At 43.9% G+C, this 14,788-nt stretch overlaps 1 protein-coding gene across 5 annotated transcripts; it reads right to left on the reverse strand.

The window, feature by feature from the left end:
• Positions 1-297: 297 nt before the first annotated feature.
• ENC1 (ectodermal-neural cortex 1) lies at positions 298-14,031 on the reverse strand. 5 transcript variants are annotated; one of them, XR_003852389.1, is made up of 4 exons: positions 13,351-13,628; positions 8,757-10,547; positions 1,952-3,097; positions 298-1,869 (listed from the first exon to the last, which is right to left on the reverse strand). XR_003852389.1 is itself a non-coding variant. In XM_029574968.1 (3 exons), the coding sequence occupies exon 2, from the start codon at positions 10,533-10,535 to the stop codon at positions 8,766-8,768; it is 1,770 nt and encodes a 589-aa protein (XP_029430828.1). In that variant the 5' UTR covers positions 10,536-10,547; positions 13,797-14,031; the 3' UTR covers positions 298-3,097; positions 8,757-8,765. The 5 variants fall into 5 exon arrangements, 4 of the variants coding, with proteins under 4 accessions (XP_029430828.1, XP_029430818.1, XP_029430811.1 ...); XM_029574968.1 differs by lacking the exon at positions 13,351-13,628 and adding an exon at positions 13,797-14,031 and having other exon boundaries at positions 298-3,097; XM_029574958.1 differs by lacking the exon at positions 13,351-13,628 and adding an exon at positions 13,697-13,792 and having other exon boundaries at positions 298-3,097.
• Between the last annotated feature and the right edge of the window lie 757 nt (positions 14,032-14,788).

Raw genomic sequence — 14,788 nt, forward strand, 5'->3', positions numbered from 1 at the left:
CTGCCAGAGAGGTGTTTAACCGGTATGCCCAGCAAGAACCAGGCACACTTCAAGTGTATTCTTGATTTATAATGCAAAATGCAATTTTAAAAAAATTAAGAAAAAGAAGCTGATGCATGAGGTTAACAGTGCGGTCATCAAGTTTTTTATAATGGTCGAGGTGTTAGCAGGCAGTCAGAACTAGTCCACACTGGTGGCAGTGCAGGACCTGAAGCAAAGGTGTAGGACAGGAGGACCTGTTTTGATCAGAAGATGCAGGAGGCTACAAAGAACAAGTCCAATACAACAGCCTTTCAGCAGTGAAGAGAAAATCTCTCAGAATTTATTGACCTTCAGTTTCACATTGTGAAAAAAAAAAAAATACACAGTTTTACAAAATTTTAAAATATGACAGCACAGAAAATACACAATACAGACATTTAACTTTTTTCACTTTTATGTTTGGTTTTTATTTTTTTATTTTTGTGCACAAACCATATCTTTAGCCAAGGAATGGACATTATTCATCTCTAATCACTCCTATTCAGACAGGTGTCAGGCCAGGGGGGGTGGGAGGGAGGGAGGAGGCCTACACAATTATACCAGAAGTGGAAGGCTGCGCTTTGTTATCTGTTTCTACAGCAACGGGCCCACAAAATAAAAAACCTTCTTCCTGACTTATGCCAGGCTTTATGTGTGCAATGTGCTGTGAACTGCATTTCCCTTCAAAAGTGTGGGATGTTTTGTAGATCTGCAATGGTCGAGCAAAAGGCCTGAATTCCCGCATCACTGCACCGAGCAGCAGCCCAGAATGTTCTCCACAGGGCCCGAGGCCCACCCCCAACTTCAGCTCCCTGCAGCCTACACACAATAATTAACTCAGGCCTCAGAAGCAGACCACAACCACGCTGAGTCGATCCTGCCCTCGGAAGCTCTGTGAGAGCTAGAAAATATTTTTCTTTTAAACATAGTGCAGCTTCGAGAGGAAACTTTAGCCCTTCACTTTGCAGGACTGTAAGACTAATATGCTGTGCGGATAAAGTATTCCAAACAACTGAAATGCAACAAAGAACAAAAAGGGATTCCCTGGAAAATCGTGTCACATGGCAGCGAGTCAGCAACAAAATATTTGTGACTTGTTTACACCATAACTGTGGAGCCCTAATGCCCAATTAAAAGTTTCCATATGCTGAGCTCCCAAGAATATAATTATCAGCAGATAGGGAAGACAGACAGTGTAATCTAAAAACCATGCTTCAGCCTGCAAACCGCTGCACAAACCTGAGCAAACTCCCATGTTTGTTAGAGCCCTGGAGAATGCACTCCAGACAGTATTCAACACAGAAACTAACAAAACCGGTAGATAGCAAGCTAATGTACTTGTTTTTTCTCAGTCCACCCTGACAAGACCACATTTTCACATTGCTCTGTCACAAATAAGTGCATCTATGAACAGAAAAAATGCATTCTAACACTGGAAGTCAAAGTGGACAACATAAAAACAAACAGTTTTAAAAACCTTTGGTTTATTAAGCTGGAAGGTGCACAAAAATGGGTCTAAGGACCTGCACGTTCACAAAATGTTGTCAGAATTAATTAGAAACTGCTCTGAGAGACACTTCTATTTTGTCTCCCAACTCGCACCTATATGACTTAATGGTATGCATAAAGACGCCCACTAAAATATATAGAGGGGGGAAAAAAATCCTATCTAGTTAATACAAGATTCTTATTTAATTCACTTAAAAAAAAAATATTCATTGCACCAGCAACCCTTCATTCATCTGTGCAGGAAATTGTGACCATAGCAGCACAATGCCCTGAATAAATATATAAATAAACCTTTGGACAATGCTTCAACTTCTTTCCCATGCAGTCACAGTGCAGCTCCTAAGTCCTGATGACCCTACACAAAGGGAAGGCCATAAAATGGTGTGTGGTTCTTTCCAGATTAGGCCTCTGGAGGCATGACCTAAGTCCTGATGACCCTACACAAAGGGAAGGCCATAAAATGGTGTGTGGCTGTAGCCAGATCAGGTCTCTGGAGGCAATGCTGGGCTACTGAAAACAGTAGGGAGACTCCCTCCAAGGTACACCAGGCAACCTGTGGAGCTGGAGGCCTGAGAAAGTGACCTTGATGACTTGCTTCCCTTAGCGTGTGTGCGTGTAATTTAAGATCCCCTTGTAATTGTTCCATTTCAGACCTCTCGCCAGCTACTCCTACCTCACACCCACCCAGACTAATGATCAGTTTTGTGCAACAAAAAAAAAAAAAACAAAACCCAAAAACAAAAACCAGCTCAAACACAACAGCAGAAATCACAAAAAACAAACAAAATGTGCAAAACACAAGACCATTCTCACAGCCAATTGTTGGTTTTGTTTTAGCATGCTAGCACTAGACAATAAATAGCTTAAACCTACAACAAGAAATTTTGTAACATAGGGATAGGTTATCCCAATTATAAATAGGAGGGATTACAAAAATCATGAAAATCTGAGAGAGGTTGAGAACCCTCCTCATTTTGGGTTCAGTGTTGCAAAAAAAAAAAAAAAACCACCCTTACAATGTAGGGCTCCTGGTTACATCCAGTGTATGCTTGCTAATCATACACTGAGTGCAGCTCGAGGCAAGCTTGCAGTTGGCCTTGGCTCTTGCTGGTATACACAGGTGCGTTATGCAGAGAAGTTCAGTGGCATAGCTGTAGCTTCATGTCCTGGAACCTGCCTGCTCTCCCTGTGGGTTGGTGCTGGCATTCCAGGCTGACAGGGGTAGGGTTTGGAGGAAGTGACAGCCAATGCGCATTTCACAACCAAATGCTGGCGACCAGGAAACAGCGATAAGTTCCATTTTTCACTTACTGCCCACTGAAATTCACCCTTCATTAATAGCAAAGTTTAGATTGACGACAGCAGAAACCTTCCACGCTGTATTAAAGAAAGGTTTTCCATGAGCAGCTTAGCTGACGTACAAGCTGCATGTGGCTTTCTTCATGCTCAGAGTCTGTATGTTTATTTTTTCATGACAGCCTTGTTTGGGGGGGGGGGGGGGGGGGGGGGGGGAAGACTGTCCTCATCAGCTGAAATTCCACATCTCTCGCCCACATAATGGAGTCAACTGAAAAAGAAAAGAAAGCAAGGATTAAAATGATTCTGAATAGAAAAAAAAAACTGCAGACATGAAATCTCAGAAGAACAGTTTAGGTGTCAAGATAGCATTCTGAGGATTCATTTGGGTCTCAACTGTAAATATTAAACGATAAGGAGACAGATAGCAAAGGTATCCAAGGTATAATGAAATGAAATGCTTTGGGATGAAAAACGGAGGGCTCCTGGCAAAACATCTGCCCAGGAATTCTCAGAGGACGTGCCTCCTCAGATGGCATTACTATCACTATGAACTGTCTACAAACATACTATTTATTTATTTATTTGTAACTTTTCTATACCGAAGTTCAAATAACAGAGCTAATTATCACTCCGGTTTACATTGCAACCATAAAAACAGTGACAAAGTTGTCTTACATAGAACAGGGGGAGAGAAAAACTTGGATACAGCTTAAGCATGGGGAGTAACGTGTCAAAACTGGTAAGAACCGATAAGGGTTGGCTTTTTGGGGTAACAAGGTATTCCGAGGGAGGGGGGTAGGAAAGCGGAGGGTTACCATAGATTTAATGAAACTAAATATACATATATTAAATAGCTTAGGTAGTGGGAGAAAAAGTGCTTAGGCATCTGAGCTTAGGAAGAGAAGGCCGTGGAGGATGAGGCAAGGACGAGTGTTATGGGAAGGCTTGTCTGAATAGTAGCGTCTTAAGTCTATTCACTTAATCTCATTTTACTCCTCCTCCCCCCCCTCCCCATTTTATTTGCCCCCTCAAACATTTTTCCCATCCCAGCCTGTTCCTATGGAGACCATCCTATCAGTAGGGCTGGTCCAAGTGCAGGTCACACGTCAGCTAACATGACCACACCTGGCTGGAGGTGCAAAGCCATGCCCCAGCCTGCTCACTCGGCTTAAGAGAAGCCACCTTGACTGCACTATTCTTTATCATTGCTGACCTTTTGCCTTTCTTCCACTTAGATGGCTCAAATGTACCCCCATCAACACCAATGGGAACATTTATTCTGAAAATGTTAATTTTTCTATTAAAACAAGACCTTTTGGAGCTGGTCTGATGGCTCAGTGGTAGTGCTAGACACTGATATGTGGCGAGAACTGCGTTTGATTGCTGGCCTAGGCCTTCAGCTCTCCGGGGCTAGGGATACTGCAGAGGGGGAAGGAGTCTTAGTCATCAGCACCTCTGAAGATAATGAGTTTTCTGTGTGTGGGGGGGGGGGGGGGGACAGGAAACACACAATAGCCTTTTTGTAAGAGCAGATGCTATTAGTCTAGGGCCTGTGTATGTATATATATATATATACACATACACACACACACATATACATATACCAGAATACTAGTGTATATATACTACCAGAATACTGGTATATATATACCAGAATACTGACACATGATGGGCAGTATGAGCAAAGAATCGCTCAGGCCATGCAACTATCACAGTACAAAAGCAGATTTAGTTATATGAAGCCATCTATATTTAGCTTCAGTATTTTCTTAACTTAATGCAAACTAATAAGCAGTTTAAGAAAATCCACAAGCACCATCGTAGTCCTCGGTCTTGGAAATAGTCCTTGGGACAGAGAGAGTCACTAAAAAAGTTTTCATTTTATAATGCTGTGGTTCCGGTGCACAATTTTCTTATACAATGTCCCATCAAAGATGGGATTCCTTTCTGCATCTGTGAATCGTTTGCCAGGAGTGGTTATCTTCCAAGTCAAATAACTAAAACGAAGGAAACTGTAAAACCATGGCTATGGCTTCCTCGGCACTGCTAGAGTGAGTTGACAAGAGACTGTCCTTTCCTCCTTCCCTCCCATACACTAAGACCAGAGAATTTATAAGGACAAGAAATAGGTAAGTTGATATTTTCAACAAGCATGAGCACTGGCAGCATGGCAGAGCTGGTACGCCTATATTGAATGGAAAGATTCACTATCAACTATCTGCTGGGCTTACCAAGACCTGCTAAAGCTAAGAAACCACTGCAACTGATCAAATCAAAGCACATAGATGTGCTCCAGGCTATAAGAAAGTGAGGTGCAGCTCGTTGATGGTCAACAAGCGAAATTAGTTTTAACACTTGGGATTGTTTGCTAACACGGGCTGCTCGGAGACTACAGGTTGTCAGAGAGGGTACAAGCAGCATTCTTAAAAAAACAAAACAAAACAAAACTTCCCACCAGCTTTCTGCTTCTCTGACAATGTCTGAAAGTCACCAAACAGAAGGAGCTTTCGGGAGACTTATGTTAATATAATCTCTGGAATAAAAAACAAACAAACAAAAAAAAAAAAAAACTCAAAACAGAAAACAAAAATTAAGTAATCGATTTTATTTGTTTTATCTACCACTTGGATTATTTGCTTGCATTGCTCTTTTTGTCAGTCAGTCTGCCTTTTTCTCTGGGTAAAACCAAACACAAACAAGCCATAAAAAGTGTGCAATGGCAGAAGAGTGGCCTTCCATTAGCATTTCAAAATACCCCCCTGCTGCGGGCATCTGTACAGGAGGAGAGGCTGCAGCACATTTAGTGCAAGAGGAACTGATGGGGTTCCCTGCTTTACCCAGTAGTTGCCTCCTACATTCTTGCATTCAGCTGTGCCCAAATGACAAACAAAAAAAATCACTACTAGCACATGTACTCACTCAAACTGATTTTGCTTTCCTAGGCTTACAGAAAGCGGACACTAGCCCCAGCAGAGCTTTATGTCAGAACTCAGATACTGCATAAAAAGCAGAGCAAGCTGCACCACACATCCCGAAGGGCACTGTCTCTCTGGCCTGGGACAGCCACTGCCATTGTAAGCAGCAGCTTAAACCTTCTTGAAGTGGTCTTTCTGACAAGAAATAGATTTTTCTTTGTACTAGCAACACCCCGTGTGCCTGCAGACACGTTTTCAGAGATGGGGGGGGGAGGGGGGAGAGGGAATAGCAAAAACATAAAATAAAAGGATGTACAAAACCAAATCATAGAAATAGTTAAAAAAAAAAAAAAAAAAAAAACAACCACCAAATTAGGGCCTCATTTTTCATAGGGATCGCACGCGAAAAGTCCTTTATCGCGTGCGATACCAAAATGGGGGCGGAGTCGGCCCCGGAAGAAGAGGAGTCGGGCCGTCACCGGGGCCGACAAAAAGGTAAGGTCCTTTTCGCGTCCGAGTTCGCGCCCAATAGCTACACCTTCTATGGTGGCGCTATTGGGTGCGAAACCGGCAGCGCAGGCCCGCCCCCCGTTTCGGCCCCCGCCCCTCATTCCCTAAAGTATCTCAGGCCTGCGATACTTTAGAAAATGAGGCCCTTAGAGAGCAATTTTCAAAGTCACTGCCATGGGTAAAATAGTGTTTTAGGAGGCAGAAATAGGCTCTTTGAAAATTGCCAGCCCTCTCTGCACATAAAACTGCAGACAGTGTCAGTACACATGCACTTTTACGGGTGGAGAGAGAGAAGTCACTCCCGGGGGGGTAGAATTTACGCACATTAGCGAATGCGTGGAATTTTGTTGGGAAAAAAGTATCCACATGAATAGCAGGTACTGGTCCTGGTGGGTACTTTTCCTGACCCCCCCCCCCCCGTTTCCTTTGAAATTCATTATAAAGTCTGCAGGTAAGACGACCCAGACTTTACACTTCTGTGATGCGGGGGGGGGGGGGGAAGGAATGACTCCCCCTTCCCCATTCCTTATCTCTAGGCACCCATGAGTGAAACAAACAAAGATACTGCACCTTACTATAGACAGGAAGGGGAGGAGAGAGTGATGGAGATGGGCAGAAAGGGAAAAAATGTTTGAATGTGGACAGCCCATGGATCAACAAGTGCCCCCCGCCCTTGCTCAAGCATTAATTCCAACAATAAAGAGACAAGGTAATCATACAAACTATGTAAAACTGTATCAAGATGGGAGGCATCTGGCCTGAAGTCAACCACTATGTTCAGATTAGATTCCATAAGCTTTACTCCCCTTTTTTAGTTTTTTTGCAACGAAACCCCTGCTGGTGTCGGGAACCTCATAATATGTGACTTGGACTTTATGCTTGATGATTTCTCAGAGCACGTGGCCGCACTGCAAGAGGCTGGAGGGGGGGGGAGGGGGTTGGATTTGAATCACTGACATTTCCACGCGCACAGAGAGAAAACGATGCTGACGCTTAGCCTTTGAAAAAACATTAACAATCTCTGGGGTTAATGACTGAGAGGACAAGCATTGCCTGTTTTATCAGCCAAATGTTTAAAAACCGGCTTGCTGATACCCCCCTCCCCTCTCCCCCTGCAGAACCTATCATTTAGTTATTGATACAGATGGTTTACATAGTTTATAGGATTACCTTGTCTCTTTGTTGAATGTGGACAGCCAGAGTAATAACCTACATGAGAGAGAACCAGAGTGTGGAGGAGAGTTATAGTTCTCTGTAGTGTTGGGTTGCTGCACCCATTCTTTTGCTTATACCAGAAGATCTGGGCCATGTTAGAAACCCTAATGTATTCAAGGAAACTGAGAGACCTGAGGTAACGCACCAACGCTGTACACAAGAGAGAAATATCAGCACACGTTCAAAATGGTTTGGTGTAAGGAGTCCAATTGTCTGAGCACAATTTGTACATATCACAGCAGCCACAGGTCTGAAACATTATGCCTTCTGTGTGGGCTATAGGAAGGGAGGGAAAAAGAAAAAAAAAAAAAAAAAGCACCTTTGTGGAGCTTCTGGGGTGTGCACACGCACTGGAATACTGCACTAGGTAGGACAGCTGCAGGCATGAGGAAAACGTCACCCAGGACATCTTACCCCAGGCTAATACAGTGCAAAAGCAGGCGAGGAGGAGGGGGGGAGATGAAAGGAGAAGGGAGGCAATAATTTTGTGCCCGCGCTGCACTTAAACTTCCAACAGAGGCCAAGGGTCATAAGTTGGCTTGTCCAGAGCTGTTATACCGGGTCAATGGCATGGGCAGTCCCAAGGTCCAGCTAAAGAGCAAGGATTTCTCCTGACCTTTTCAATACTCTACACGCTGAACTACACCTCCCGATTGTTAATAAAATAGTAATAAAATAGATGTGCATAACCCAATAGCAATAATAAAGCCACCACTTTACAAACTGGTTAGCTCACAGCGCTTATGTTTAGCTGCCGGCTGCGACTGTTCTGACATTATAACAACCTACCAGATGGCCCAACAGTAATTAGGTCAGTATCAAAAAAAGGTCACTACTACATTTTGCAAAATGACATGTACAGTCAAAAAAAATCTGAGTAATCAAAATCCGATGAAAACGTGCTGCATTACTATGCACCACTGTTACTACAGTAACAGTGCAGGTGCAGGTTTCTCTCAAAACAAAAGGGTCACAGCTGACACAGATTTGTGTGTAGGTGTAGGTGTGAATGTGAGTGTGTATGTCAACATTACTAATAACACCACCTGAGGTACAAGCAATAAAAGCTTTACAGAAGCCTTCTGTGCACAAATATGTAAATATTGCGCTTTGCATTGGTAGGAAAGCTTCAGTCTCTCCAGAAGCCAATACCTAACATTTCACATTTTGCCATAGTTTGGAAACAAAGGGTCTTGTTCTACCAGGCAATGTTAACTTCTTGAAACAGCCACATGAAAAGCAATGGCTCTGGAAGACAAACGCAAGGTGTGCAGTCCTGTTTCATACCTGAGCAAGTTATGAAGGCAGGTGCTTCCACGTGCTGACAAATGCTGTGGGGATCAGTGAATAGGGCACCGTGGTAATGCTGTTCCACACATCCAGGGTAGGATCGTAACAGTCCAATGTTTTACATCGCTGAATCCCAAAATAGCCTCCAACCACGTAGAGCTTGTTTCCAGATGCGACCGCATGGCAGCTCATTCGCTTGGCTGTCACGTCTCCCACCTTAGTCCACTGGTATGTCTCGCTGTTAAACTTGTAAGCAGAGCAAGCAGAGAATTCTGTGTCGCCACCCATGATAAAGATCTGGTTCCCCAGCACAGCTGCAGCTGTGTAACGCCAGGGCTGCGGGCAGATGGCTGGCACCGTCCACCTGTTTTCACACGGATCGTAGCATTGAACTTTAGGCAGCTTATCGTGGCCCACGCTGGTACCACCAAAGGCAAATAACTTAAGCTTTGCACTAACCACAGCCGCATTGCTTACGCCTTCTCGAAGTGGGGCAACAATTGCCCACTTGTTGGTCACGGGGTCATACTGTTCGACTTGCTTTAAAGACACGGAGGGGGAAGCGGGAAGGCACCTAGTCGCTGCCGTGTGCCCTCCCACCACATACAAACAGTGCTTCAGTTCAGCAGAGCCATGACCAAATCTGGCAACCAGCATAGGGGCAGCCTTTGACCACTCTTCGTGAAGAGTGTCGTACACCCAAACGTCCTTCGAGACTCCATTTTCTGATCCCCGACCACCCGTGATGTAGACCTTACAGCCAATAGCACAGGCACTGAACTCCATGCGTGGACTTGGAATATCAGCCTTTGGAATGATCTCCTTTGCCTTTTGGTCCACCAGGTACAACTTGTCACACATAAATGTCTGTCCCCCTAGGAGAAACAAGGCGTGGCCAGTTTTGCGTGGCCTGGCGCACAAGCTGGTGACCACGCCATCGTTCTGCAATATTTTTAATTTGCACCTTATTGCTTCTTCTACCAGCTCCTTGCTTTTCTTCTGCTTGATAATGAGTTCTTCCATGGCTACGTTCTCCATGAGGTATATGGCTGGTAAGAGGGCCAGCCTCACAGTCTGCAGCAGGTCAGCTAGGTAACAGTGCCGCTTGTTTAGATCATAATGAATCCAGTTGACAGCAGACTCGTAGACCATCCTCTCATCTTCAGTCTCCAGTTCCTCGCTTGACAGCAGCTGTACTATCATATCTTTTGGCAGCTGGAGAAAGTCTTCACTTTTACTGATAGTTTGAAAGTTGCTAAGGCACATCCTCCATGAAAGTTCATAGAGCTTAGTGCACTGGTGAGCATCGGAAAGCAATAGCATTCCAAGACAGTTGGTAGGGTGAAGGTTTTTCTCCAAGAACTCGGCACAGGCATCTCTGATGTCCTCAAATTCTAACATGTCCCCAGCTTCCAGGAGGGACTCTGCATTTTCTTCATTGATGATTACCCTTGACGAGTATGCATAGTCCAGAAGAAGTTCTAAGACCTCTGGGTGAATGGAATCATGGAAATTTACTTCCTTGGCCTGGCTTTCCTTAAGTCCTCCACTGAACATTGCTTCAAAGTAACGACTGCATGCAGCCAGGACAGCTCTATGGCATGGGAAGGACCTGCTTCCAGCATGGAGAAGGACATCTGTAAACAGACACTGCTGGCGCAGAAGGTTCAGATGGGTGAGAACGCTGTCGGCATATGATGATTTGTGGAACAGGTAAATATTAATAGAACCAGTGCTGGCTCTAGACTTGCGGTTCTCATGCATGCTGACTGACATTTTGTTTCACACCTAAAAAGCAAAGAAAAAATGAAGTTATTAAGGATGATTTAGCCAAAGGAGCAATGCAAAATAATCTTTGAACTGTACAATATATGCATTTTTTTCTCACTTGTGCATATAATCAGATCTAAACAGAGCAGATCTATTGTACAAACTAGATACGAAAAATTAAGTCCACTTTAATCCAGGGGTTCCCAGCCCCCCCTCTAAGATTCTTAAAAAACTAGATACACTTAATGTATTGCTCAAGAACAGGTTTATCTTGGAAAACCAGCTTGCCAGCTTTCATGCCTCAAGTCAGCAAAATGAAAAAAAAAAAATAAAACAGACATACCAGATTTTCACACAACTCCTCATGCTAGTCCAGCTGATCTGCCAAATACGTTTAAAATGCAAATGCAGAGCAAACTGCCCAGACCTATTATGAAATATGAGGACTATCTATGCATAACACCTGCTAATCATCTCCACGTGAGACTCTCTCTTTTGCTATGACACCAGTGCCATTTAACCATTTGGCTTGGAGAAAACCTTAGGTGACAACAAATACAATCCGCCAACATTTGGCTGGGACCATGATTTCATAGTGCCTCCTGCATGCACTTCCTGCACAGCTGGAGAGCAAGAGGCTCCAAGACTTTAGCTTATGCCTCCATACTTGGTGATTACTTGCATCGCAATTCTATTCCTCTGCTTTTAGCAGAGAAGTGCCATGGCACCAACTCTGCGGACAATGAAAGCAGCTTTGGCAGAAACTGCAAAGTTATTCTCCAATATGCATAAAAGTGAATGCCACCAACATATAAAGGCACTCCTTTTTAGAAGGTTACCACCGCTGGCTGCTCTCAGCCTGCTGTGGTCTGCTTTCCCTGCAGTTGCGGGAGCTACTGTGCTAACACCAAATACCTTGTAAAGTATGAACAGGCTAATCATATCCATATGAAATTAAATATATGGAGAATCAGTGAAAAAAAACATAAAAGTTATTCCTCCCCCTACAGGGTTTTCTCCCATTTTTGATCGTTATAATAAACACTGAGACATTCCCAGGAAAACTAAAATACAAACAAAAAAGTCCTTCACTATTGATAATGAGATTCTGATTGTGAATCTTTTCAGCATCTTCTCTCTTTTTACCTGTCTCTCACAGATGGGCCAATTCACCAAGCATTTTTTCCCCCATAGATGCAAAGTGGGAAAATTCTTTAGTACATCAGAATCAAAAGGGACAAATATATACAAAGCTGTGATATTGTTTTAGTTGTCAGTGTTTTCATCCTGAAGATTATGCAAGGTGCAAAAACACTTTCAGCAGAGGTAAATCACAGGGTGAACAAATGCCTATCCAGTAAAACAGTCAACTGCCCCTGGGAAAACATTTTTCAAGGTTGGGGAGGGGAGGGATATTTGCAAATAAATATTGCTACAGTAACTGATCAGGCAACTGCAAATACCATACAATTATATATCTTTCTCATTAAATAACTAAGGAACAGTTTTATTATCCAAAAGGCTGTTTCATGCCAGATTGTATATTACTACTTAAACTCCATTCCAGTATTTGACTGCTTTACATCTTAAGTCTTAGATCACTAATGAAAAATATGTTTTACCCCCAGTAATCCTATTATGTGTATCAAAGAGCTTAATCGAAGACCAGCACAATCCCCTTATGAAGTTTATCCACTGTGAAAAGTAAAAATTGCTTTGCTTGCTAGACTGGCCATTTTTTTTCTTCTTTAAATTAATAGCTTATCAATTCTTGGAAAGTCTGCAAGAATGCTGCAAACAATTTGCATGCAGTGTAAATATGATGCACTGTGTTAGCTAAAATAGTGGACTATATTTACACACGATGAGGCATGTCCTATGAAGATACTATCCTGCACAGATCTACCTTTAGCAGTACAGCTATTCAATGCTACTTCACCAATTCCTAAAACAGACTTCTTTTGGGGGAGGGTCACTTAGATTTGCCAATTTTCTAAAATCAAAATCAACCTTATGTTATAAACATGAATAATACGAATGATCAGATTTACTATGTGAAGTTGAAATCACCCGTTTAAGAACAGAGATGGTATCTACCAAGGACAGCTACTTGTATTACAAGAGTTTTTCCTTACAGATACTAGACCCGACACAGTGCATGTGTATACCTGGTGCACATTTCATTCTACAGAGCCTAGGAAGGATATTTAAATCCGGTGGCTAGTATCGTCTGAAAACTGATTTTTTTAATCCCATAAATTTGCATGTTTTCTCTCCCAGTAATCAATAACAGACTATTTTCACTACCGGTCAACTGTAAATTCTCAGACTAGCATTACCAATCTACAAAGATTAGGGAAACTATGATCCTTCAGAGTTAACCAGTTTGACAGTCCTCTTTGAAGTGGAAAGCAGACAGACACATCCTCCAGGAGTTGAGGGGCCACCTTCTTGTCTCTGAAGGGACAAGGGCAAGGCGGCTCTTTCAAACATGCTACAGACCACCAAGAGAACCTGGGAATCGTCCCCTTTTCTGTGCGCTGCAATTTTATCTTACCGGTTTTATCACCGTTTTGTAAATCCCCCCGCATTTTAAGCACTCTGTTGTCATGCCAAGAAGTTATCGGAATCTCTCTTTATCTGCACATTCCCACAGCCAACATCTGCAACCCCGGGAAAAGAAACTAACAGTACGACCTGCACTAACCGAAGAGCTTCTCTCTCTCTCTCTCTCTCTCTCTCTCCCACAAACACACACATGCACCCATCATCCTGAACCGGCGAGAAAGAAAAAGCGGAAAGGCACTTCCTGCTCACTCACAGCTCCGCCGCAGCTCGATCTCGGAGGGACGGGCGGGAGCCCGGCGCTAGGGGAGCCGCGGGGGCGCCCACCGCAGCGCAGACGGGGCTGACAGCGGCCCATGCACCTCGCGCGCGCGCGCGCACACGGGGGTCTCCTCGGTCCTTCGCGGCCGGCAGCTCCGGGATCGCGCGCTCCCTGCCCTAAGCCTGCCACACGGAGCCAGGAGCCCGCGCCCGAGCCCAGCTCCTCGCGGCCGGAGAGCAGCTATTTATGCGGCGGTAGGAGAGCCGGGGGAGAGGGAGGGGGATATGCAAAACCCAAAACAGAAAGGAAGCCTCCGGGGAGGAGGGGGAGGAGAGACAACCTGAGCAGATTAACCCGTTTCGCGCTTCTGCGGAACGAGACGCGGCTCAGTTCCCCGGCCGTTTCTGGGGAATCTGAACTATGGCTTTGCAATTTGATACCTGATGGGAGCCACCTTTGCACTGTCAAGGCAGCTGCTAGATAAACTGCGTCCCAAGGGGACAGCTAATGAGCACCTAATATTTTATATAGGGACGGGGCTGCTAGGTCTTAGCAGATGCCCAGCCAGGCTTAATTGTGCCTGCGTTTGATGTACTTCAGCCTTCTTTTTATTGATTTTTTGCCTGCTACTGTCTCTTTATCTGATTATTCAGTGCTCGGGTTATTCTCTTATGCACATTATAAGTGGCATATGATATAAGTCTGGCTAGCTACATATATTAACTAATTTTCTATCATTGTCTAGTTAGCCAGACTTAAATCTCATTATTATTATTTACAAGAAAATTGACGAGCTAAACTACAACGTTCATTAATAACAGAGGCAAAGCGAAATTGATTTTGAGTATTTGCTTTTTTTCGTGGAAATAATGTTAAAGACTAATTTGCACAAGTATATTCGCGTGTGTATGTGTGTACAAATATATTCTTTTATACCTGTATGCATAAAAAAATAAAGATCTCTTTGTAGTCTTCCTCCAGAAGAAAAGTGAAGTTTGTTGGGAGATTGGTGCAGGGTTGTTTGTTTTATGTATACTCTATGGCAAAGGATACGCCAAAGGGGAATAAACACAAGCGGGAGGGGGGGGGGGGGGGTTTGAAGGCGGCCGCCGCCTGGCTCTGCCCAGGAGCTCCAGGCGTGCAGTACTGCGAGCCAGACTCTGTGTTGCAGTGCCCCCTACAGGCCATCGCTGGTGCACTCACCAGTAGGATGATCGGGGACGGAAAATTCGTCTCAGAAGCTACAGCCGTGCCATGCTCAGCTAATTGCAATTTAACGATGGATTTCAATCTGTTCGCTATTATAAGCAATTTGGCCTCATGCACGCGTAAAGGTGCTTGATCTCTTCCTTTTGGCGGAAAAACGAGGCAGGAAAGGAAATTACCAGAACGGAGATTTAAAAAAATAAATAAATATGAGGAGGGAATTATG

Source organism: Rhinatrema bivittatum, chromosome 1 (genome assembly GCF_901001135.1).
Source record: "Rhinatrema bivittatum chromosome 1, aRhiBiv1.1, whole genome shotgun sequence".
Classification (NCBI taxonomy): domain Eukaryota; kingdom Metazoa; phylum Chordata; class Amphibia; order Gymnophiona; family Rhinatrematidae; genus Rhinatrema; species Rhinatrema bivittatum.

Bases quoted from the DNA above. Each gene is read 5' to 3' on its own strand.
- ENC1 (XM_029574968.1), bottom strand. From the start codon at position 10,535: ATGTCAGTCAGCATGCATGAGAACCGCAAGTCTAGAGCCAGCACTGGT.